Source organism: Callospermophilus lateralis, chromosome 6 (genome assembly GCF_048772815.1).
Source record: "Callospermophilus lateralis isolate mCalLat2 chromosome 6, mCalLat2.hap1, whole genome shotgun sequence".
Lineage (NCBI taxonomy): Eukaryota > Metazoa > Chordata > Mammalia > Rodentia > Sciuridae > Callospermophilus > Callospermophilus lateralis.
Window position 1 is genome coordinate 84,411,732 of NC_135310.1, and position 24,895 is coordinate 84,436,626.

General features: G+C 36.9%; 1 protein-coding gene across 1 annotated transcript in view; it reads left to right on the forward strand.

Annotated features, from left to right (window-relative positions):
- LOC143402489 (interphotoreceptor matrix proteoglycan 1-like) overlaps nt 1-24,895 on the forward strand; it is a 142,141-nt gene that overhangs the window by 61,251 nt on the left and 55,995 nt on the right. Inside the window, 3 exon segments of the mRNA XM_076859992.2 lie at nt 2,682-2,929; nt 4,771-4,844; nt 5,859-5,937. Of these exon segments, the coding sequence (XP_076716107.2) occupies nt 2,682-2,929; nt 4,771-4,844; nt 5,859-5,937 (401 nt within the window).

The window sequence follows — 24,895 nt, forward strand, 5'->3', positions numbered from 1 at the left end:
TTTGCACATTCGGCGTCCTGTAGGCTTCTAGGTTTGGGATTCTGTCTCATTCTTCAAGTCTGGGAAGTTTTCTCGTATTATTTCGTTGAACAGATTGCTCATTCCTTTGGTTTGGACCTCTATACCTTCCTGTATTCCAATGACTCTTAAGTTTGGTCTCTTTATGTTATCCCATATTTCTTGGATGTTCTGCTCATGGTTTCTTAACAATCTCGCTGAGCTGTCTATGTTCTTTTCAAGTTGAAATACTTTGTCTTCATTGTCTGATGTTCTATCTTCTAAGTGTTCTACTCTGCTGGTAGTATTCTCGATTGAGTTTTTAAGTTGGTTTATTGCTTCCAGCATTTCTAGGATTTCTGTTTGTTTGGTTTTTATAACCTCTATCTCCCTGTATAATTGATCTTTTGCTTCTTGGATTTGTTTATGTAATTCATTGTTGAAGTGATCTTTCATTGTCTGATTTTGCTGTCTAATGTCTTCCTTGAGACTCGAGATCATCTGAAGCATGTATATCCTGAATTCTTTATCTGACATTCCATCTGCTGCAGATATTACCTCTTCTAAAGTTGAGTTGACCTGCATTGCTTATGGTCCTTTCTTTCCTTGTCTTTTCATACTGATCGCGTTTCTTTCTGCTTGGTGAAACTGTTGTGTTATTGATTTTTCCCCCTATATATTTATATTGCTCTTGTATAGTTGCAAAGTCTCCGTCGCAGGCGCGGGCAGCAGCCCTGCTCCTCCTCCAATTGGGGCAATGTGCCTACCACACTGGCAGGCCGCTGGGCCTGTTCTGCCAGTGGGTCGCAGGTCTGCCTACCTTGCAGGGGCAGTTGGTGGCTCTGCCCCTCCGCGGGCCGCTGGACCTGTTCTGTTGGTGGTCACAGTTCCGCCTACCTTGCAGGCGCTGGGGGGTGCAGCTCTGCCCCTCCACAGGCCGCTGGGCCTGTTCTGCCGGTGGGTCACAGGTCCCAAACAGGTTTATATTTAAGAAAATTTGTTGCTTGAAAATCTTCTCTTAAATTTTTTTTTTTTCAGATCCAGATAGCTTCACTGTTATCCCAGAAACTCAGGGGACTGAGGCAGGAGGATCACAAATTCAAGAACAGCCTCAGCAACTTAGCGAAGCCCTGTCACAGTGAAAATATTAAATTATTTTTCTGTGTTCCATTCTTTCTTAGCACCTTTATTAAGAACCTCTGCTCTCACACACAGGGCCAAACAACAGTTTAGCGGTGGAAGACCTTCCAGGAATCAGACAAAGGGCTTGGAAACAGCCTGTCCCAATGAACTCACATACCATGCTGCATCCAATTTCAAAGTGGGTCCCACAAACCCTCTGCAGCCCCACCACGACCCCAGGGTTCCAATGAGTTTTTAATGGTTTCTTATTTAAATGGAAGTAATAAAAAAAAAAAAAACTCTCCAGTCAAAAATCACAATGAGAGACAAGCAGTGAAAAACTGACCTGATCAGCCAAAAAGGATTCTATAAAACTCAAGGTCTAATTAGAAAAACAAAAAATGTTTTTCTAATTAGACCTTGAGTTTTATAGAATCATATTTTTCTAATTTTATAATTCTAAAATTAAATGCATATCTAAGGTGCAAGCATGATTTAGCTATTTCTTAAAGTTAACTATTTCTTAAAGGTTCTTTGTAATGGGAAGTTGTCTGTGCATACATTACAGGCAACCAACCTAACTCTGGAATAAAGTAGAAAAACTAATTTGCTCCTTTATTCCAAGGTCAGTTTGAACTGGGAAAAGGACCCACTATACCTTGGAGTGTTCAGTAATAAGAAGCTCTGTCTCCTCTAATTGACTAGTGAAATAATGAACTGTAGACTCTGACTGATCGTGTGGTCTGAAAAACTGCCAAGAATACACATTATCAGTTCCCGTGGCCTTTAAACCACTCCTGCATCCCTCTGTGTTGATTTATGACATGAACCATAAAGTAAAACCTGATTTTTGAGGACACAGCTATAGAGAATCTTGTTTCATTTTTATGTGCAAAATGCATTGAATAATAAAAAATGATAATAAATACAGTTAATTGTATAAAATGTACTACTTAACTCCATATTTTCTTACATATTCTGTTATTTTATTTCTTCCTGTGGTATTTAATTTAGAGTATTCTTTATTAAAAAAATGCTTCATGAAAAATGTAGAAGAGAAATGGTGTTAAAAACTGAAGTTTTGACTTGATTAGAATATGCATTGCCTAATGTCCCACTATTTTGTGCTATATTTCTATTTCATAAACCTTTGTAAAGAGGATTAAAAGAATAGATATTTCATCCTCTTCCTAATTAGCACAGCATGACTTTTAAGACCACCAAAAACACTGTCAATTAACATTGGATAATTAACTCTTTTTCAAAAATACCTAAAGTTTAAAAAAAAAAAAAAAAAGAAAGAAATCCATGGATTCAGATTGACTTCTTCAAGCTTGACTTAACCCCCATTCTGACATTCTATTTCAGAACTAAAATATGTCAAATCTTTTTCTACATGTCAAATGTCTGGTAAATACTGAAATGTTTTATGTGGAATGTTCCTTAAGATCCTATAGGAAAGGAGGTTGAAGCTGTCCTGAAGATTTGTAGCAACATAGTGACTGTCTTTAGAAGGCATGTAACAATGACTTTGAGTGGAATGTGTCCTCTGCTGTTCACAGTTCAAGTTCCGTAGAGATGCAACTTATGGCCATCTTTAATAAAGATGCTGCAGAAGCAAAAAGACCCACTGGTGACCTCCTATCATTTGATTCCAACAAAATTGATACTGAAGGACTCCACCAAGGAACCATGGAGGAGAACAAGCAATCAGAAATCTATCTCACAATCACAGACCTCAAAAATCTGATCAGCAGAGTACTAGAGGAAGACCAATCCTTGGATGTGGGAACAATTCAGTTCACTGATGGTCAGTTGATGATTTCATGGTTCTAAATTTATCCTCATTCTGACAGATAGGCTAGGAAGTGTGAGTGTCTCATGGAAACTCATTTTAATGTAGGCCTTATAAAGTCAATGATTACTGAGGCAGGCACATCATGTGTGGTATCATTTCTATCTATTTTCACTTCCTTCTGTGTCTTATTTGATGAGCCTTTGGTGTCCACTCTGTACCAAGAATAGCTCTAGGAAAATCCATGTTTTTCAATTCAACGCAGGTTCACTATTGTCATCCAGTGGAACCAAGACAGACAAAAGAACCCATGAATAATTTTATTCACCTTGCATAATTTAAATTGATTCCCTCATCTAGTAAATTGTTTGGTCCTAGCAGGAAACAGATGGCACATTCAAATTAGAATCATTTGATGAGAATTTGATAAAGGAACTATTCACAAGAGTTTGCCTCTAGTCAAAGGGACAGGGCAGTTTCCTACATGTAAAAGCAGCAAGGTCTCATTCCTACCTCCCTAATGATCTAAGCCATCTCAAAGACAGAAGGCAAGGAACCATTGATGCAGTCTACATAAGTCAATCTCCAAAGACAGAAAGTTAAAGGGATAGGACTGGTAAATGGATCTAAACAGGTCAACAAGATAATCAGACACACTCAAGCTCTTCAGAGGGTGCCTGGAGAGACCCAGGAGCTTGGAACTGCCCAGCTGGTTCAGAAGACAGTATAATAGATAGAAAGGGAGGTCATTTTAGTATCACATGGCACAGTACTGTCATTCTTTTCCAGTTCTTTTTTTTCTGGTTCAGATAAGCAAACTATTAACACTGAAAACCTTCTCAAAGATCCCTGAGACCTGATGCAGTGTCCTAGCAGGAAACAAAGTCAGATCCTTACTGTGACAGATATATCTTGTACCTCCAAGGCACAAGAAGGTCAACCTTAGTCTCTTCTCAAAAACCAACTGATAATCTGGGTTTGTCTCATAGTTGAGCCTCCTGGGATATTCTGAGAATCAGGTTTAAGGGAGGAAATAGGACTCCACAAATTGTCTGTGACTCCAGTATTTATGCCAGCCATTTATTTCTTTGTCAGTTCAGTCATATTTTCATCCCCACTGGCCTACTCAATCAGTCTCATGCTTGTCCAGAATCTGTAGAATAGAACTGAACATCCTAAAAATCGACCCTAAGAACTCTTCCTTTAAAAATGTCATTATTTTTAATTGACACAATAATTATATATATTCATGGGATACAATGTAATCATTCAAATATTCATTATGTAATGATCAAATTGTGATAATTAGCCTATCCATCACTTCATACATTTATCATTTCTTTGTGATGAGAGGATTCAAAAACCTCTCTTCTAGCAAATTTTGGAATGTAAAATACATTTAACTAAGTCATCCCACTGAGCAATAGAACCCTAGAATTTATTCCTGCTATCTGGCCCATCTGTATCCACTGACTAGCTTCTCTCCACCATTACACTCTTCTTATCAAACAAGCATGCAAGATGCAACCCTTGTATCTGTCCTTCAATGAACCAGTCATTATGCAATGCTGATTTCTTTTTTTTAACATTTATTTTTTTAATTGTTGTTGGACACAATATCTTTATTTATTTATTTTTATGTGGTGCTGAGGATCAAACCCAGGGCCTTACATGTGCCAGGTGAACACTCTACCGCTGAGCCACAACCCCAGCCCTGCAATGCTGATTTCTTAATGATATGTTATACTGCTCATTAAGAATTGGCTATTGCAAATTAACTATTTCCAATCTTGTTTATTGTTCCAATTATAAAAGAAAAAAATAAATAATCAAATCTTGTGATTTTTCACCCACAGAAGTTTTACCATCACCAGTCTCCAAACCTGACACCCAGTCAGGGTTGCCCACACCCTTTGCTGATATCATAAAGGTGAGTGTATTTGTTGTCCTTTTGTTCAAATGAAAACAAAGCTTCAAAACCTTCTATCAAACAAAATCAGTTTTATGAACTGGATAGAGAAAAATTACCATTGCAATGTTAATTATAATACTCTGTTTTTACAGTCTGTGCTTGGTTTAACCCACTTCCAGTAACTGTATTAATAAAATATAATTCAACTTGCATTTCAAATATTCTAAAATTCAAAGTTTCCTTGAATTTGGCTAGATCTTCATTTCAATTACAGTGAAGTTGTGCTCCCTCTTTGATAAAACAAACACATTTTTATGAACAAAAAGAATAATTAAAGCAGAATATATTATTTAACTTTGATTTTCAGAAATAACTAGAAAGGTAAACATACCTTATAAATTTACTTTTAATTCTTAAAGTCTTACTTACGTATTTATTTATGGGAAGTGGTGAATTCAAATTAATATCTTAGAAAATGAAAATAATAAGTAGTAATTTTGCACTTAAAGCTACATTAATTCACTTTGTGCCAGAAGTTATCACTAAAGTGTTCATAAATAAAAGTGTTGACTATGCTCTAGTCCCTTTTTAAAAAAAAAATACTTTTTCTAGTAGATGGACACAATGCCTTTTATTTTATTTTTATGTGATGCTGAGAATGGAATCCAGTGCCTCACATGTGCCAGGCAAGTGCTCTGCCAACTGAACCATAACCCCAGCCCAATATTCCCTTTTAAAATGAAAGCATTCCAAAGTTGGAACAAAATAGATGCAATTCAAATTGTTAACAGTGAGCCCTTTTCAGACTAACCAGTTAGCCAAAAAGCAATAGATCATGTAATAGATCACTATACTAGCGCACGTTACCCTTGCAAGATATATTTTTAAATCAGAACCCCCTGTAGTAAATGTATGTTAACTACAAAATGATTTGCTTACATTAAGATGAAAATATGTAAAATATGGATTATAACCCTTCTAATGTATGATACATGTTCTGTTTCAACTTTTCTTTCTAAATCCATTCTTCAGGATGTTACTTTGAGTCCAGAGCTTCCTCTTATTGAACCCAGGGTTGATACAGTGGAGAGAGAAGGACCTGGCCAACCTGGTGAGTTTCTTTGCACAAAGTCAATGATAGATGACAACATTCTTTGTTAGGAATCCATCTGCAACACTACCTCAAAAACAAGTGACAAGGTCATCTTCCCTCCAAGAGAAGATTTGTTCTCACCAGCACTTCAAACAGAAGAGCTGTCCAATGAACTGGCTTCTGAAGAGCAGGATACCCAGTGTCCTCTCTCAGCCCTGGTTCCCATCCCACAGTGAGTACTGACAGCCCTTTCCTGACAGATCTGGTGAAGGAAGCTGAAACCAAAGCATCACCAATTGCTGCCCACTCAGAACAGCAATCTATTTTGGCTTTGAAATTGAGTCAGTCAGGACAAGGTAGGTTACAAGTCCCAGGTTCATGATTCAGGCTATGGCAACAGAGGATTGGACCCTTATTTTCAGTATATTGTTCTATATGCCACAAACAAATGGGCCATTTATGCTGAACAACAAATAAGAAAGTTGATACTCACAAGTCATCTAGATTCAATTTTGAATTTCCAAGAACTTCAAAAGGCAATAGGATCAAACTTTCCTACTTCAAAAGAAATCTTCAGCAATATGTAAAGACCTTGGAGAAAGGGACTGAAATATCTGCAGAAGAACCTTTTTCAGTTTAATAAGTAGATGATTTAGTGCTCCAAGAACCCTTATTCTTTCCATTTTATAGTGGTCTCTGGTAAAACTACAGGTGAAAATCTCTTTTAAGAAATACAGGTCCCAGGATACAGACCTGATAAGGATGTACTGTGATTCTAAGTGTGAATACCAGAAGAGATTGGTTATGTCTGGTCTTTATTGTTGTTGTTCTTGTTGTTGTTACTGGTGATTTAACCAAGGGGTGTTTTATCACTGAGCCACATCCTCAACTCTTTTTATTTTTATTTTGAGACAGGGTCTCACTAAGTTGCTTAGAGCTCACTAAGTTGTTGAGGCCAGCCTTGAATTTGTGTTCCTCCTGTCGCAGCCTTCCAAATCTCTGGGGATTATAGGCATGCACCACCACACCCGGCCAGTGACTGGTATTTTTAACAGGAGCATTACTGTTTTCATTAGGGCTTTCTTTGCAAAATTTTACATCAATCTTATTGTCCTCATAAATGTTGTATGAAATTGATATGCAATTTTATAGAATATAGTTTTTTCAGGAATGCTTATATGTACTGATAGAAGAATCATCTATACAATTGGATTTGTTTTACTAGATCAATAACAAATAACACAATACAGTTATGTATTACTGTGTTACATTATTTCTAAAATGAATGACTCAATATGGCCACTTATTTTTCCTTTAAATCTGAAGTTTTGGCAGGGATCAGTGAGGGCAGCTCTTCTCTGCTCCATGTGTGCCAGCTAGAATATCTCAATTGGTGTTGAAGATCCATTTTCAAGATGGATCACACACTTGGCTAGCAAGTCAGTTCTCAACCAGAGCTATTGGCTAGAGCCTCATTTGTTCTCTATAAGGCTTCTCCATGGGGCTGCTTGGGCTTCCTCATAGCATAGCAGCCAGGTTGAAATAGTCAGCATCCCATTCTCTTAAGGGCCCAGAAATAGCATTGCATCATTTGCTCGTATTTTGATGGCTAAGCAGCTGCAGAGAGCCCTTCTATATTCAAGGATTAAAAAAACAAAACGGAACTTATCTTTCAATGGGACAAGTACCAAGGAATTTTTAGCCACTTATAATCAACCACAATCCACATCAACCATCCTGTTGACTTCCAAATCATTTGAGGGGTAGTTGGACACAACACAACACACTTTTTGGCAAAAGGATTGAAATTAAATGCTCACTAGATTCTTCTCTTTCATTTTAATATCATAAAATCCAATTAGAAAATCAGCAATTCAAGCAGACCAGTAAAAATTAGAGTGTATCTATGAAAAAAAAAATTACTGTATTTTCAAAATTGCTTTGCTATTCTTGCTTTATTTTCACATTCCTTCTATCCATGAATGCACCACAGAACACTAAAGCTAGAAGGAATCCCAGAGGTACTTTGGTTAAGCCACTGTGTCACAGATAAGAAAACCAAGACTAGAGATGTAAAGTCACTTGCTCAAGCTTACCCCCAGATGATCACAGAACCAAGTCCATCAGTCAAGTTTTCTCCACTTATTATTACCATATTTGGCTTAAGCAGCCCCAACATTTAAAGAAATAAACTTAAACTTGCTATAGCCTCTTCTTTATTTCAGTCCTTTGTCATTTTTTTGAAATGTTCCAGGTTTCTGAGTCTCTACTATCTCACCTCCTAGTCACAATCAGGTTTTGCCTCTAACCTACATGTTATAGACACTCGACTACATAAAAGTTGCAGATGACTTCCTAACTGATCAATTAGCGGCATCATTTCAATCTTCACTTTATGTGACATTTCTGTCATGTGGCTCTTGTTGACTGTTTCTTTCTTGAAATTCCTTCTTCACTTGGTTTACACAAAACGATTACTTCATTCTTCTTCCACTCTCTACTCCTTGTTCTCCATCTCCTGCACTTGGACTTGTTTTAGATATTTTTATGTGTATGTTAAAAACCTGTTTCATTTAAAAAAAAGTTGTGGCACTTTGCAGACATGCATGGAGTATACGATTCATTTTAAAGAATCAAAAGAATAATGGAAGAGAACTAAGATGAGTCTATTGGTGACAGTGAAATATTTTGGAAGCTGATGTGGGGTTAGTTGCATAGCATTGTGAATATACTAAATATCACTGGATCATTTACTTTTGAATGGTTGACTTTGGGGATGGGGGTGTAACTCAGTAGTAGAGCACTTGCTTTGCATAAGCAAGATTCTTGGTTCAATCCCCAGAGCCTACAGATACCTAAAACACCACAAATAATAATAATAATAATAGCAATAAGAAGAAATAAAAATAAAACAACTGATTTTATATTGTGAGAGTTTCACCTCAATAATTTTTTTTCAAGAAATCAGATGATGCTGTAGAGAAAACTGTATAAAAATGAATATCATAAAGTTATATAACAGCTTCAGGTGGTTCATGAATTTGGCTCTGAGCTTCTGAGCAGGCTGTGCAAGAAGGAAAACACCATCAGTCATGTAATTTAGATCTGCATGTTTACAGCATGGAAATTACTTAGAAGAAAAATTACTCTTTGGGTTCTGTAGCAGGAAGATGGTCTGGATTATGATTGAACCAGATCCTGTCTGCATCAGCCTCTCCACTGTGTAAAATCAGTGTAAAGCATTTCCTTTGAGGCCCCCTCTGGAGATATGCAATAAATACCAAAGCCCACGTCATTACAGCAGATCTAAGAGAGGTGGAGTTCTGACAGCCCACCTACATAGAACTGATTTGAGAGTAATTAAAGGAATGGATTGCTGCATAACCTTTAGGCAATACTCTGTAAGTAAAAATTATATCACATAACTGAGCTCTTGGTTATTATTGAGCAAAAATAGTTTTATTTGCTGACGTGGGCCTAGGGTGCAAATATTCTATGTTGCTAATTAAGGAGAGATCCATATGCTTTCATAATCAGCCCAGCTGGGAATGGAGACCCTCATTGTTATACAAAATTACATATAAGAGGTTTGTGAGGGGAATGGGAAAAAAAACAAGGAGAGAAATGAATTACAATAGATGGGGTAGAGAGAGAAGATGGGAGTGGAGGGGAGGGGGGATAGTAGAGGATAGGAAAGGTAGCAGAATACAATAGTTACTAAAATGGCATTATGTAAAAATGTGGATGTGTAACCGATGTGATTCTGCAATCTGTATTTGGGGTAAAAATGGGAGTTCATAACCCACTTGAATCTAATGTATGAAATATGATATGTCAAGAGCTTTGTAATGTTTTGAACAACCAATTTTAAAAAAGAAAAAAAAGAAAAAATCGGCAATGAAAATAAAAACCATGATAACAAAAAAAAAAAATGCCATATCCTAATGAAAAATGGAGACCTAATCAGGAAATTTTCCTGATTTTTTTTTAAATCCCACTTTTATTCTATGAAGAGCAAAACAAAGAGTACCCTAAAAAAGAATCAAGGCTTTCTTCCCTCATAAGCAATTCTGGATCTCTCCCATGCATAGGTAAAATGAGAATTAGAACTCCAAAGTTCTGCACCATGATATTACTAAGATAATTTTACCCTGGAAAATTTCTAAAGGTTAGTGTCACAAATGCCCACCAAGCCATTAGAATTTTGGTAAAACACTCCTGTAAATCTTTCAACTTAAGCAGTTTAATTTAGTAATTAATTCTCTGAGAAAAAATTACTTGCAAAATATGCCTCTAGAACACCAAATGTATTGGTGCGTTGTATTAACTGTGAGGTCTTCTAGTATTAATATTTGTTAAGAAAGTTGACCCAAGCCATTCTTTCTTGCAGAGCCAGTTATCTGTTAAGATTACTTATAATTCATGAAAGTCAGAGTTATGAACATACAGAAAAAATTCAACATCCTGTCCTCCGCACAACATGCATCCAGCTCATTCAAAAATATCATCCAATCATGCAGGTAGAAATTATTTTGTGGATTGGTTTGGCTTAGCTGTGTGTAGGCAGCAATGCATTCCTGGTTTTGCTCATTAGAATGATCATCTGTTCTAATAACAGAAGGTCTTTAGTGTTCTCTTTTCCAAATTACAGACATTTTTCACTTACAAGACATTTCATTTAAAATATATTCAGGTTTCTTAATAATGTGCAATAATTTAAGTAAAGAAGCAAACTTTAGGCAGTGGTATTGTCCTTTTGGACATTTTTTGTCTTTCATTTCCTATATGGGTAATATGTTAAAATCAGTACACATTTTCAACTCCTGTTATTCTCTCAGCCTTTGACTTCATCAAAATGAGTCAGTGAGATGGGAGCTAAGTTGAATGACCTCAGTATAGAACCTGAATGTTAATGTTCCATAAGGTCAAGGACTGTGGTCTGTTTATTCAGTACTATCTTTTCATAGCCTATCCAGATTCCCAGCATGCACTAGACAGAAAATTAATATATGTTGAGTGAACTAAGGAAGTAAGTAAAAGAATGTGTATCATAATACCTCCATAAAAGTCAGAATTGATGGAAACAATCTATTTTCCTTTTTAATCTGTCTACTAAGAAGCTCAGAGCCAAATCAATGGTCCAGAAACAGCATTCTGCTATTAGTTCTGATCATACCACTCATGGTTGCCAAAATATGTCATCCATTGTCATGTATTTTCACCTTTATGCAGTTTAGCTTTTCTGGTGCCTATAATACCCTTCCATTCTTCCAGGATGACTTCCAATCATACTTTAAAAAGCCTGCCACCTTTGGGGAAGGTTTCCGCAACTGCTCCCTAAAAAGGATTCATAAATACCATCTGTTCCCTAGTTTCATAGCAAAAAGACTGCATACCTCTATCGAACACATAATATTGAAATTATTGCTGTGTGTGTGTGTCTGGGATCTCTCCCAGGCTGAATTTTGCTGAAGTGGAAGGACATGTTCTTATTCCTTTTTTAAAACTTCTGTGTCTGGCACATCATCATAGTTTCATAACTCTTTGTCCCTGCTGTCTTACTCAGTCTATCGGTGCTATCAGTCTCAGACAGTATACTCCTGGAGGGTAAGTCCCCTCCCCGGTGAGTCCCCAGGGAACTCCACAGACATTCTTACATGTGGGGCCAGGTTCCTTATGGTAAATAGTTTGGTCAAAATGAAGGTGCTGAAGAACTTTAGTCAGCTCCACCTGGAATGATATGACAACTACCATGCTGATTAATGTAGGCAAAAAGTGAAAGGAATTTGCAATAAGCCACTCTCCTCGCCAAAAAGGGAGAAAAATGTACATATCCTAACTCTCAATCAGGAAACCTGGCAAAAAAGTTATTTAAATTATTCTACTTTATAAAGAAAAAATAATAGACTTTAAAATATTTATTTTAAAAAAATGAAATTTCAGCCATGTGGTCAGTATTTTTGCTTTTTTGCTGTCAGAAAGTAAGGTTTTCTGAGCATGAGTACACTATAAATTTTCTTCTGAGGCTAGGGGTATAGCTTGGTGGTAGAGTGTATACTTATCATGCTAAAAGACCTGGGCTCAATCCCCAGCACCAAAACACAAAAACACTGCTCTGTGAGGTCTGTGAGGGAAATGTCACCTAAAAGAAGGAAAGAATAGCCACCCAGCAAAGACTCAAAAACAGTCTTCACAATGCCCAGGGAAAGATGGGAGTAAGTTGAAGTTCTTCTGGCTCTCAAATTTGGTACTTCTAAATTTAACTTAGATATTGGGTAAATTAGTACTGTCCCTCAAGATATCAGGCTGGGAAACTTAATGACCAGCTTGCCCCATATTTTGGCATTTCCCAAGAAAATTCTTGTTCTGGCCTTCTACTCTCCACTGAATTGATAATCATTCTGCTTCTCTGCCTGAATCTATTCTTTTTTTCTCCTCCCTCTCCGTATTCTGGAGGCCAATGGCCTAGATTTCCATGATAACCCCTCATCGCCATTCATATATGATATCTCTGTGAGCAGACTATATTTTAGTGCAGTTGAGGTGATGAGCAAAAAAGGAAGTCACCATGCAGCATCACTCAATAGTAACCTCAAATTAGAGAGACATCTCTGTCGTAACATGTCAATTATACCCGCCACTGGAGACATTCCGCTGGTCATTTCTGCTACACCATTCTGTCAAGTAATGATTTCCCCAAATATCTCTTCATGATCACCCTTTTCCCAGGCTGCTCCCAATTCCCTCCCAAATATGGTCCAATTTTTATGCAAAGTAGTCATTTGTTGAACTTCTTTCAACATTTCCCGAAGCAGCTAGAGGCAGATGCGCATAGAAATTGCACCTTTCTCTTCCTTCCATACTGATACTACTTTACGTGAACACACTCAACATAAATAATCAGTTTCCAGAAATTCTTGGCAGCTTCATCTCACCTTGGTGCCAAAATTTCTACTTTTTTTCTTTCCTCAAGATAATTATTTCTCCTCCTTTATATCACGTAAGACAATTCTCTGGTTTTGCATCATATGGCACTTGTGCCCAATAATTTTCCAGGGGTCCCATGTAAATTAGGAATCTATCCATCACAGATGAATTCCAGAAATCTGTAGGTCATAGACACAAAAGAATTCTTCATGTTCCAGTAGACCACAGAGGATCCAAGATTTTAGTGAATTCCCTTAATTAGTACTATCTCTCTGGGATGCTATGCTCATTCATTTATTCATACAACAAATATTTACCTTGTACTTATTAGACACAGAGGATAACACGGTGAACAAAGAAAATGCTCTCCATGATTGTCATAGTTTGGGTTTTCCAAAACAAAGACTCTGTGACAAGGATTCGATTACAAAGAATTTACCTCAGAGAAGAGCACAAGAAACCAGTAAAGGAATGGAGAAGTAAAGCAGAAAAAAGAAGGAAATCAATATCACCAGTATCCCTGTAACCACTAGAGCTTATAATGGTAGGCTGGTGGTGTGCTGGTAAATGCTTAACAGCCAGGGGGTGGGGGAGTGTAATATGTATGCTTATAGATTTACTATAAAATTTTGCAAATAGCACACAATTTACAAATAATAAAATATATTCCTTAGTAACATTTAAGCTGAGATCTGAATGATAGGAAGGTAAAAGAAAAATTTAAGGAATGGTGGACAGTGTTTAGGACAGCTGGAAGTGATATGACATACTGAAGGAAAATGGAGAAAACCAGGCTACTAGAAGGAATTAGAAAATGATGAAACTGGAAATGTAGAGCTTTATGAGCCTTGTTAAGAATCATTAAACAATTTTAATCAAAAGAATGACACAACAAATTTGAGTTTAAGTCTTCTGACTGCACTGTGGAGAAGTGGCTAGAGGTAGGCAGGTACAAGGGATCAATGAAAGGATTTTTAACAGGAATCCAGGCTAGAAATGTGAAGTAGATTAATTTGAGTGGTATGTATGAGATCAAACCAAGATGGAGAACTCTGAAGCCTTGAATGGATTCGTCAACACCTGCTGGCCTGAGGGAAGCACACAACATGTTACAGGCTCATTAGTAAGAAATGGCAAAGTGTGTCTCAGCCTCTAGAGCAGACAGTGAGCAGGATTGGGCTGGGTGGTGATTTCACACATTCTTTCCTGTTTCCTCTTGATAGTCAGGTGACTGGTGAGCACGAGGCAGGAGATGCTTTAATGTTTCTCAGTACTTTGAGATCCTTGACATGGTCACTAGTATCACTCCATGCAATTTTGTTGGTTCAGGTTTACATAAAAGAGAAAGACTGATAACTATTCATGAGAGTAATATTTTTGACTGATCCAGCCACTATTTGAAAGAAAAAACAGATAACTAAGTGCAGGATACTAAAAAGGTAAACAGAAAGACTCCTGGAGATTCATAATTTCTCTTCACAAACTTCTTTTGGACTCTCTTACCAGGATTTCTCTAAATTTATAGATCTGGTAGGGCTGCTTTCTCCTCCTGTATATCATGACTTAGTGACTCTGTTCAATGATCCAGTGGTTTTTTATTTTGTTTTTTTCCTTCAGTTTTTTTTTTTTTTTCTTTTAGTTTTGGGTGTCAGTCATATTTTTTACTTTTAGTTTAGCATCTGCAATCCATCTCTTCTCATTTCTTGAGTGACCGCTATCACATGGCAGGAATTGTATTTGTATCTTACTAACACTAGCTGAATGCTCACACCTCACCAGTGCCAGGAAACCAGTATGTGACAGCTCTGGGCTCAGCTAGGCAAGAGGCATATGCCACATCACCAAACTGTGCAGCCCTCTCACAGATTATCTGGAAGCTAGCTCAGTTGTTTCCTTTCACACTTAGTAGCACTAAAACAATCAGAATAAACCTCTTGAACTCTATTCTCTAGATCATCCCTCTGTGATAAACAGCTCTAATGACAAGCACAACAACTAAAATGTATAAACTCTTAAATGCATTTCAAAATTAAGCCATTATGACAATTTTTGCAGAAATCTTAACTTAAAAACATTTTACTCAGTTATTACATGTAGAAAATTAGGAAAGTTTTCAGGGGAAAAAAAAGGTTACTGTAAGACTTAAGGAAAAACAATTAAAAAACATGGCATGGTAAAAAATATTGGAGGAAATAAACTGCTGTTGCTATGGACTAAATTTTAGTTTGCATCCCCCCTAAAACTCATACTTTGAGTTTATATCCTCAGTGTAATGTTATTTGGGTGGGGTCTTTGGGAGGTAATTGGGTCATGAGAACAGAGCCCTTATAAGAAGAAACAGAACAGAGATGATATCTATCTCTTCCTCTCTTTCTTTGAGAATGTCCATCTCAAAGAAAAAACAGCAAGGATGCCCCTCTCTGGACACTGAATTCACCAGTGCCATGATCTTTCTGACCTCCAAGGTTGTGATAAATGCATTTCTGTTACTTGAGCCAACTAGTCTATGCTATCCCATTAGGACAGGTTTCAAAGATGCAGACCCTTCTATACAACAACAATACACAGTCATCTGTCTATGAGGTTTCCAAGGCCTACATTTGAGAGTCGATTAAAACTTTATGTTAGAGAACTCTTAATTATAATTATGCCAGGACTTCAACATGGTTGTTCAACAAGCCAAAGAAGGGCTCTGGACAGAAAATCAAGGTTCTCCCTGAACCATGGTGTGCTTTCCACCTACTGCCTTTATTCAATACCTCACACTAGGAAGTAGTGAACAATGGAAGATTTTATGTACAAAAACAAAGAACTGTGTATGGGCTAAACATATGTCTGTAACTGTGTAATATTAGAGGACAGGAAAGTCAGTGAGAAGCAGGGGCATCACAGACAGTCCTTGCAGAGCTATAAGTAGGCCAGGATCTATGCGAGGACCTTGCTGAAGAGAAGGGAGATGACCCTTCTTGCATGAGTTTCAAGAGCAAAGATGCAAAGGGTGCAGTTCAGTTCAGAGAAGAATGCCGAGAAATAAGCAGGGAAGTAGTGTATCAGGCATACTTTTAGAAGTTAGAGAAAGGATTTTGTTCTGGATTTTCAAAAACTAAATGGGGTTAATAAAAATGGGCTTTAAGAAAGTTAGTCTGGCCACATCATGAAAGTGAAAGTAGGACAGTAGGAGACTTTGTCCTGTACTTAGTGTGAACCTTTGAGGCAGAGATGAGAGTGGAGGCAAAGAAGAATAAAGAAAAGATACAAGATATTTTACTCAATAAGCATATTAAAATAAACCAGAGACTACTTTGAATAATGTTTAATGGAAGAAGAGAGGAGATCAAAGAGTCTGTATATCACCTGAGATTGAATACCCCGTGATCATCTGGGTTGTATATGAGACATATATATGTTGTATATGAGTAGATTTTTTTCCACCCTAGAGTTGAAAATCTAATAGAATCAATCAACAACATATTCTTTCACAAAGAGATGTATTTTAAAGTTTTGACTCACACGACTGTGGAGAGTGGTAAATCCAAAATCTGCAAGGTTAGGTGGCAGAGACAGAGGGTAGTTCAAGTTTGAAGGCTATCTGCCAGCAAAATTCTCTGGGGAGATTTGTCTTTTTCTATTAAGATCTTCAACTCAATTAGATAAGGTCTACCCACATTATAGAGAGTAATCTGCTTTCCCTCAAAGTCCACTAACTCAAATGTTAATCTCATCTTTCATGGAAACATCTAGAATGATATTTGTCCAAATAGCTGGATATCATGGTCTAGACAAGTTGACACATAAAATTAATCACCACAGTATGTCTTGAATGACCTCAGTATAGTAGATAAAAGACAGAAGCTGTTTTATATTTTAAATCAGCAAAAAGATGATAAACCAGGACTAGAAGAGGCAAAATCAGGTAATAATTCAACAATTCATCTCATTCAAAGATAAAATATATTTGCCTGATGAAATGCCCTTAGTCATAACAAATGACATGTTTGTCATTAGTGGCAACAGATAATCAGTATTTGTGGGCTTGGAAGAAGCTGGTAGTAGAAAAAAAAACAGGAAAAAATGCACTCAACATGGAATAAGAATAGAGAGAAGGTTGTCCAGAGGAAAACCATAAATAGAGGCACAGGGATGGCATACCATAGGTGGCCAAAGTGGCCCATCATCACTTCCATAGTTCATTTCCCCTTCTATCATTTCTCAAGTAAATGGGACATGCTGCAAGGATTTCTGCCTCATGTGTCCATATCTTGACCCACATGAGGTAACATCATAACTAGAGTGGGAAAGCAAGTGTTTCTGCCCCCTTTTTGCCTAATTTTATAGAGTGATAAATACCAGCTAGGCAAGTATTTTCAAGAGAAAGAGTAATCAGGAGATGAAGTGGCATCCTTGAGAACACAGAGCAGGATTGTTGCTTTGGGTCCTGTTGTGGAGAATTGCATTGCTTAAGGTACACAATATGATCCAATAAATCAGCACTTTAATCAAAGAAGTAGCTCTTGACTTGAGGAAAACTGGCATCTTAACACTTCTGAGGTAGAAATGGCAAAAGTATTTTTAATGCTTTTGGGTAAAATCTTCCATGTATAGTTTCATTTTTAAGTTTTAAGAAGGTGAAACTGCATTTCTAAAAGTATGAGTAGATTACAATTTTGAGATGTGGTCACTTTATAGAAGGGGCATCTATATGGGCAACTGAGCAACCTTCTGTAATATTCATGCACTTCTATTCAAAATGACAGGTAACACTGTCCATCTAACCTTAAAAATGTAAATGTCAGGAAAATGAAATCATTGTCTTTGAATAGCTTTTATTAATCTGAAGTAGAATTTAAGGTATTTTGACCCACTAAGTAAAATAAAAGATAAGAGGATTTGCAATTTCTTCTACCTCAATTTTTCTTCCTTGGCAATGAATGCAATAGAAAAATAACAATTCTCCATTGCTAGCTGGCAAGCTGTCTGTATTGTCAGCTTAAGCAAAATCCTTTCTAAAGCACATATATTAGCTTTATGCTATTTGAAATGTTAAAATAAGTACTAATCCATAGAATTTTAATAAAATGCTTACTAAATGTCATCCACCATCAGCATTTCTAAAACTTGCCAAGTTTCATTTATAGAGATACAGTAAATGAGAGCATATGTAGAGAGGAAAATTAATAAATCTATTTGTAGAAGTACTGTTATATATAAGCATATATTTATGATTTTTTCAGGGTTTTAATAAAAACTATATGGGTATACAACATGATTTTTAATATATGTAATATATTAAACTGATTACTATAGCATTTCATCTCTTTGCGGAGTTATCTTTTGTGTATGTATGGTAAGAACACAAAATCTTCATATACTTGGAGTTTAAGTAAAGTTATCTCTATAGATTGGAGTCTCAACCCTGTCTTCATTCTGCATGATGGCAAATTTCTCACTGATTTGGGGGCTTTATGTGAAAGTTGGCAATACTTCAGACTCATCTATTTGTGACATTACTGAATGATCTTCCAGTTAATTTCTTCAATTTTGAAAGTCAGGGTATCTCCAGGGTGCTCTGCAAATTTTTTTATTCATTCTAATGAGTTATACATGACAGAAGAATGCATTTTCATTCATTGTACACAAATAGCACAACTTTTCATTTCTCTGGTTGTACACAATGTAGAGTCACACCATATGTGCAGTCATAAATATTCCTAGAGTAATGATATCCATCTAATTCCACCATCTTTCCTGCCCCCATGACCCCTTCCTTCCCTTCCCTCCCCTTTGCCCAATCCAAAGTTCCTCCATTCTTCCCACACTCACCCCCTCCATCACCATTATAGATCAGCATCCACTTATCAGAGAGAACATTCGGCCTTTGGTTTTGGGGGATTGGCTTCCTTACTAGCATGATATTCTCCAACTCCACCCACTCCACCCATTTACCTGCAAATGCCATAATTTTATTCTCTTCTAATACTGAGTAATATTCTACTGTGTATATATACCACAGTTTCTTTATTCATTCATCTATGGAAGGGTGACTGTTGATTCCACAGTTTAGCTACTGAGAACTGAGCTGCTATGAACATTGATGTGGCTGTGTCAATATAGTATGCTGTTTTTAAGTCCTTTGGGTATAGACCAAGTAGTAGGATAGCTGGGTCAGATGGTGGTTCCATTCCAAGTTTTCTAAGAAATCTTCATACTGCTTTCCATAATGACTGCACCAATTTGCAATCCCACCAACAATGTATGAGAGGTATTCAGCAAAGTATGTGCACCCTTTTGTTTTAAATTTGTGTTAAATTCGAGTACAGGTAATTGTTCATGATGTTTTACTATATATTTAAGGAGCTCTTCAAGAAATGTGACAGCTTGGGGAACTGGGCAGTGAAGAGGAAGAAGGAGGTCAGAGGAAGGAAAGTGAGATAGAAAGAATAAAGCTGAAAAAAAAAAACCAGGAAACTACTACTGCAGTATCTAAGCCTAGGCCTCCACTGTCTTGCCATACATTACCATCCATGGGTGTCCTTCATTCTTGGCTAAAGACAGCAGGGAGATGATTTTGAAAAAAATTTCCTGAGATTTAATGATATGTTAATAGTCTCATTTATGGAGCCATTTGATCCATTGTTTTATTATTTATGAAAGATGTGAAAGTCTCTTGTTTCATTTGAATCATCTGAAGTTTTGTCCGTCTGCTTGTTTCGTCTTTGTTTTTATTTTTTCAGTTTTTAGCCTACACTTATAAACTAATGTATTTCTCCATTCATTTCTCCCTTGGGGAATCTCATTTTCCATGCTCATTGTTAACTTTCTCTGCTTTCTTCTGTGAGGGGCAAGATATCCAATTTGACATTTTATGCATTTTATAGCAATATCCCTGTAATGATATCTTTCAACTTTCATTATTGATAGCTACTTTGCTTGGTAAGGACAAATTATATTACAAGCATCATTCTCCTCTACTCTAAGGCCATCTTCCTAATTTCAAACTTTCTTTGCAAACTCATGATCTGCAATAAGGTATCTTTATGTGGATTCCCAACCAGATCTGAGCCTTCAACGACCTCACAACCAATGAAGGCCAATTTGCCCAGGATTTGATGGACCTGAAGTTTTTTTCCCTCAGACTTTATTAAAATAATTATGAAGACCTTCAGTCCACAGTGAGATTTTTTTTTCAACTCCTTAGAACCTTCTTGTTATAAATTCCTGCATAGAATTATATGACCCTTGTTTTGCTTCTTCTTCTTCATCTAGTCTCAGCACAGCCTGGGTGCCTATGTAACATGAAGCCTCATAGCAGGGCTAAGATGGGGGCCCTAGAAATGACACACTAGCCTCAGGCACAAAAGTTAAAGGGCAGCTTAAAACTCAGTAATTAAGATAATATGTAAATATAATATTTCAAAAAACAAAAGCTATGCAATACAATTCATGATAAAGAAATCCATTTTTTAAATAAAGATAGACTGTTGTTAGTTTTATAGCCCTGTATTATTGTGCAGCAGGAATAGTCATTTCCAATCTGCCCATGGTTCCTGACCTGCCAGGCCCTTCAGGCAGGTTTATGAGGGTTCACATGAGTGCAAAATGATTGGGCACTGTGGGGGCTTCAAATATAGTCATCCTTTACTGTAGAGGTTTTGTTAACTTGTTCTTTTAGGTTCAAAATCTAGAAGAATATTTTGATAAGTGTATACAGGGGTGCACATTTCCAATTTTGCCTCAGGATTCAGTACAGTTCAGCACAAAGAGAACCAGGTCATGATCCCTAAACCATTTTCCAGGCTTTGTCCAGCTAGGCACCAGGTGAAGGAGTAGGAGGGGTGGACCAATCCAGATGACAACAGAAACAATGTAGACAGGGGCTTATGAGGATAACAATGATTTGCTGAAAATTACTAAGCCATTATTTTAGATGAGAAATGCATTAATTTTTTCATGTATTCACTGAAATATAAATACTTTTCATCAGGGTTCTGGAATCAGCTTTCTATTTTCTCTTCCCTAATGACTCAACCAGACTATTTAAGATTGTAGTCTGATCTGATTCCACCTGAAAAATACTGGCTGCCTGTGCATATCCCCTGGATTAGCAGGTGATTCTTCCTCTCTCCGCCTTCTCACCATTGTACCTCTTTCTCCTGGGCTCCCGGGCTCCCTGCCTGAGCCAGTATTTTAAAATTCCTTTTTGATGAGTCAGTTCCCTTCCTTAGTTGACCCTTATCAATCAGATGAGTCAGTTCCCTTCCTTAATTGACCCATATCAATTGACCCATATCAATCTAACAACAACAAAAAAAAATACACACACACTTTAAGCACCAGTTGCCATCTTTCTAAGCCCAAAACAGTCAAATATCACCAACTTCAAATTTCAAGCTATTATTCACAAGACAGAGAACTTAATGTAGGGAATGTGATACTTGGGTGAAGGAGGATGGGGGAAGCCAAGTGGGAAAGAGGGGTTACCCAGGATACTTCTGCCCCCACAGGCTAGAGACAAAGGAAGAGGGGCCTTGCCAGAGCCCATGGGCCAGCTCACTTGAAGAAAGTGGAAAGCTAAGGTCACCTGTCCTATAGGAACTGGAGCCAGAGAGAACCGTTGCCAGAATAGCCACTTGGTACACAAAGGGAATGGAGAAATAGTCCCCACTTCTTCCTAACAAATGCACATCAGCTAAACCCAGCCAGAAACAAAACTGGACAGAAGAAGCCTTTGAAATATAATCTACAGGAGTCTACACCCTATCCCTGCCTCTCTGAAATAGCATTCAGCAAAGTAAGGGCAAGGAATAAATCTGAGGCCCAGGATCTGATCAGAGTCAGGGGTCCCATCATCAAATAGCAACATAGCACATCTACCAGCATCATGCTAGGTTGCTCAAGCAAAATGAGCTGAGAGCTCTTGCAATCTCATCACCTCATTTCAATATTGTGGGAACCACAAACATACATGGTCTTGTACTTCAAAACCATCCTATTATTTATACTTAACTAAAAGCAGGAGGCTCTCTCCAACTGTGTTTTAGTCAGCTTTTTTGCTGCCATGACTAAAAGATCTAACCAGAACAATTTTAGGTAAGGAAAAGTTTATTTGAGGGCTCACGGTTTCAGAGGTTATAGTCCACAGAAGGCCTGCTTCATTCCTCAGGGCTCGAAGTGAGGCAGAACATCATGGAGGGAGAGTGTGGCAAAGGGAAGCAGCTCACATGATGATCAGAAAGCAGAGAGAGGGGCTCCATTTTCCAGATACAAAATACATACCCCATAGCCACACCCCCAATGAAAAACTTCACTTCCTCCAGCCACAACCCACCTGCCTCCCGTTACCACTCAGTTAATCCCATCAGGTATTAATTCACTGATTAGGTTACAGCTAATAACCCAAACATTTCTCCTCCAAACCTTCTTGCATTGGCTCACAGGTGAGCTTTTGGAGGACACCTTACATCCAAACCATAACACACTATATCAGGTAACCTAAAGTAACTAAATAATTGCTTATGTTTCCAAGGAAGTATTCCCTTGGACACACAAATCTATCAGTTTCAAAATAATAAATAGCATAATAACTTGGGATAGTTCCCATTTATAATGACATCTTGATGCAGTTATCCATTTTAGCTGCCCTTGAAATAAAGCAGTTTCACTCTTTTTTATGCCAACTCTTATCTATTTTCTTGTTTTTCTCTGCCCCAGAGACATTCTCTAGATGAATGAATGAATGAATGAATGATAAAATGGTTGGTAAGATAGATGTAGAAAATATAGGGATGTTCCCCAGCTTTTCTTCAATGGTAGTTGGAACTATAAACTGCTATGGTTGATGCAGAGCCATAGAAGAGAAATGTAAATCTTCTTAATGTAATGTTTTATCTTCAAATCACAGTTAAAATGTCAAAAGTAGGAAGAGTTGATTTGCTTAGAAAGATAGTTGTCATTAGAGCATACTTCATTGCTGGTAAGGAGAGTTGTTTGGATAAATCCTCTTTATTCAGATACTGAGTAATAAACTGTTGCCTCAAACATTCAGTTTTCTTCCTCATGGTCACATTTCCTATGTGTTCAGCCTTTGTGGAATGCTATAAGCCCCCCTAACACACACACACACACACACACACACACACACACACAGATGCAGTCATTATCCTAAAATATGTCAGTATGTCCTTTAGAGCTGAACCTTTCTATGCCTTAATATTTATATATGGTTAGCCTTTGATTTCTTCAATACAGTTCATTTCCAATAATAAATCTTGCAAATTCTTCAAAATATGCTATAAAATAAAAGCAGATTAAATACTATACTTTAAGCACAGTTGTCAATATCAAGGACATGAAATTAGTCAGGCTTCTAAGGCACCAAGGGTAGTTAAAGTGCCTTTTGTAAATCACTTAGAAATGAGTACATGCTTAGAAATTTGAGTTTGAAATAGCTCCAATTGGAACTATTAAGGTTTCCCCCAAAATGTTTCTGCTTCTAAGCTATCTTTTAAAAACAGAAATTTAGAACCAATCTCTTACATTCTTCCCTTCTTGGCACATTATTCCTTCTACCTAGAATATGCTGTATGAGAGTAATATCTTCAAAATATGTATTTACAAAATATGTAACAACATATGTATATACGTATGTTATATGTATGGCTCAGCATATATATGTATCTATATATGTATGGCTCAGCATATGTATATTTATAGTTAATTATACATATAAGTTTATATATATTTATATATGTACATATGTATATTTATATAATTATACATATGCTGAGCCATACATGTATAGATACATATATATATATATATAGACACACACATATTTGTGTGTGTGTGTGTGTGTGAGTATATTTACAGAACCAACTTATAGAATGCCTTGAGTGAAAAAGTGATTATTTTAAGTAACTGAAATATAAAATATCTTCTGCAACTGTAACTTGGAAAAAAAAAACATGAAAAGCTATCATACCGGTTCTCTTCCTAAGAAGGATTTATATTCTATTAAGATATAAGCAAAGAAGGATGTTAACTAGCTTCAGCTGACAACAACCTAGAAATTCAAACATGCTTTTTAACATGCATTTGCTTTTTAACAAGTTCTTTAGATATACAGCACAAAATGACATTCATTGATATAAAAAGCATTTTAAATGTCAAATGGAAGAACATTTCTAAAGGAACTTCAGTGTGATCACGTTATGATTTCCTGCTTGTCAAATACAAAGCTACTGCCTGAAGTTGAATTTTTTTGCCTTTAATTAATTTTAAAAGCAGAATTCTCCCTTTTTGGACTTCATTAGATTTTGTTATTGAACATAAATATTTGTATAACACTTACTAAACCTGATCTTTACTAGCAAAATACAACTGAAAAGTAACCTTTGTATGAAATAGGAACTAAGAGGCTTAAAGCAGAAGAAAAAAAAAATACTGTTTTACATTCTCCTTAGGGGCAGATCAGGGATGGAGTTGAACTCAGTGCTTCATTCACTAAATTTTCCTGTACCAAGTTGTAGAACCTTTCCTCTACCATTATTCTCAAACTTTTCCAGGAATCAGAATTTCCTCCAATCGGCTTCTTTTCTCTCTCTCTCTCTCTCTCTCTCTCTCTCTCTCTCCCTCATTTGTTCTTTTTAGATATACCTGACGGTAGAGTATATTTTGACATATTATGCACTCATGGAGTATAACTTATTCTAATTAGGATCTCATTCTTGTGGTTATACATGACTATGATGTGCAGATTCACTAGTCTTGTATTCATATATGAACACAGGAAAGTTATGTCCAATTCATTCTACTGTCTTCCCTATTCCCATCCCTACACTTTTCCCTTTATTCCCCACTATTTCAGTCAGCTTTCTCACTGCTTCAACTAAAAGATCTGACCTGCACAACTATAAAGGAAAAGGAGTTCATTTGAGGGATCACAGTTTCAGAGGTCTCAATGCATAGACAGCAGGCTCCATTCCTCAGGACTCAAGGTAAGGCAGGACAACATGACAGAGGGAAGCAGTTTACATCATGATCAGAAAGCAGA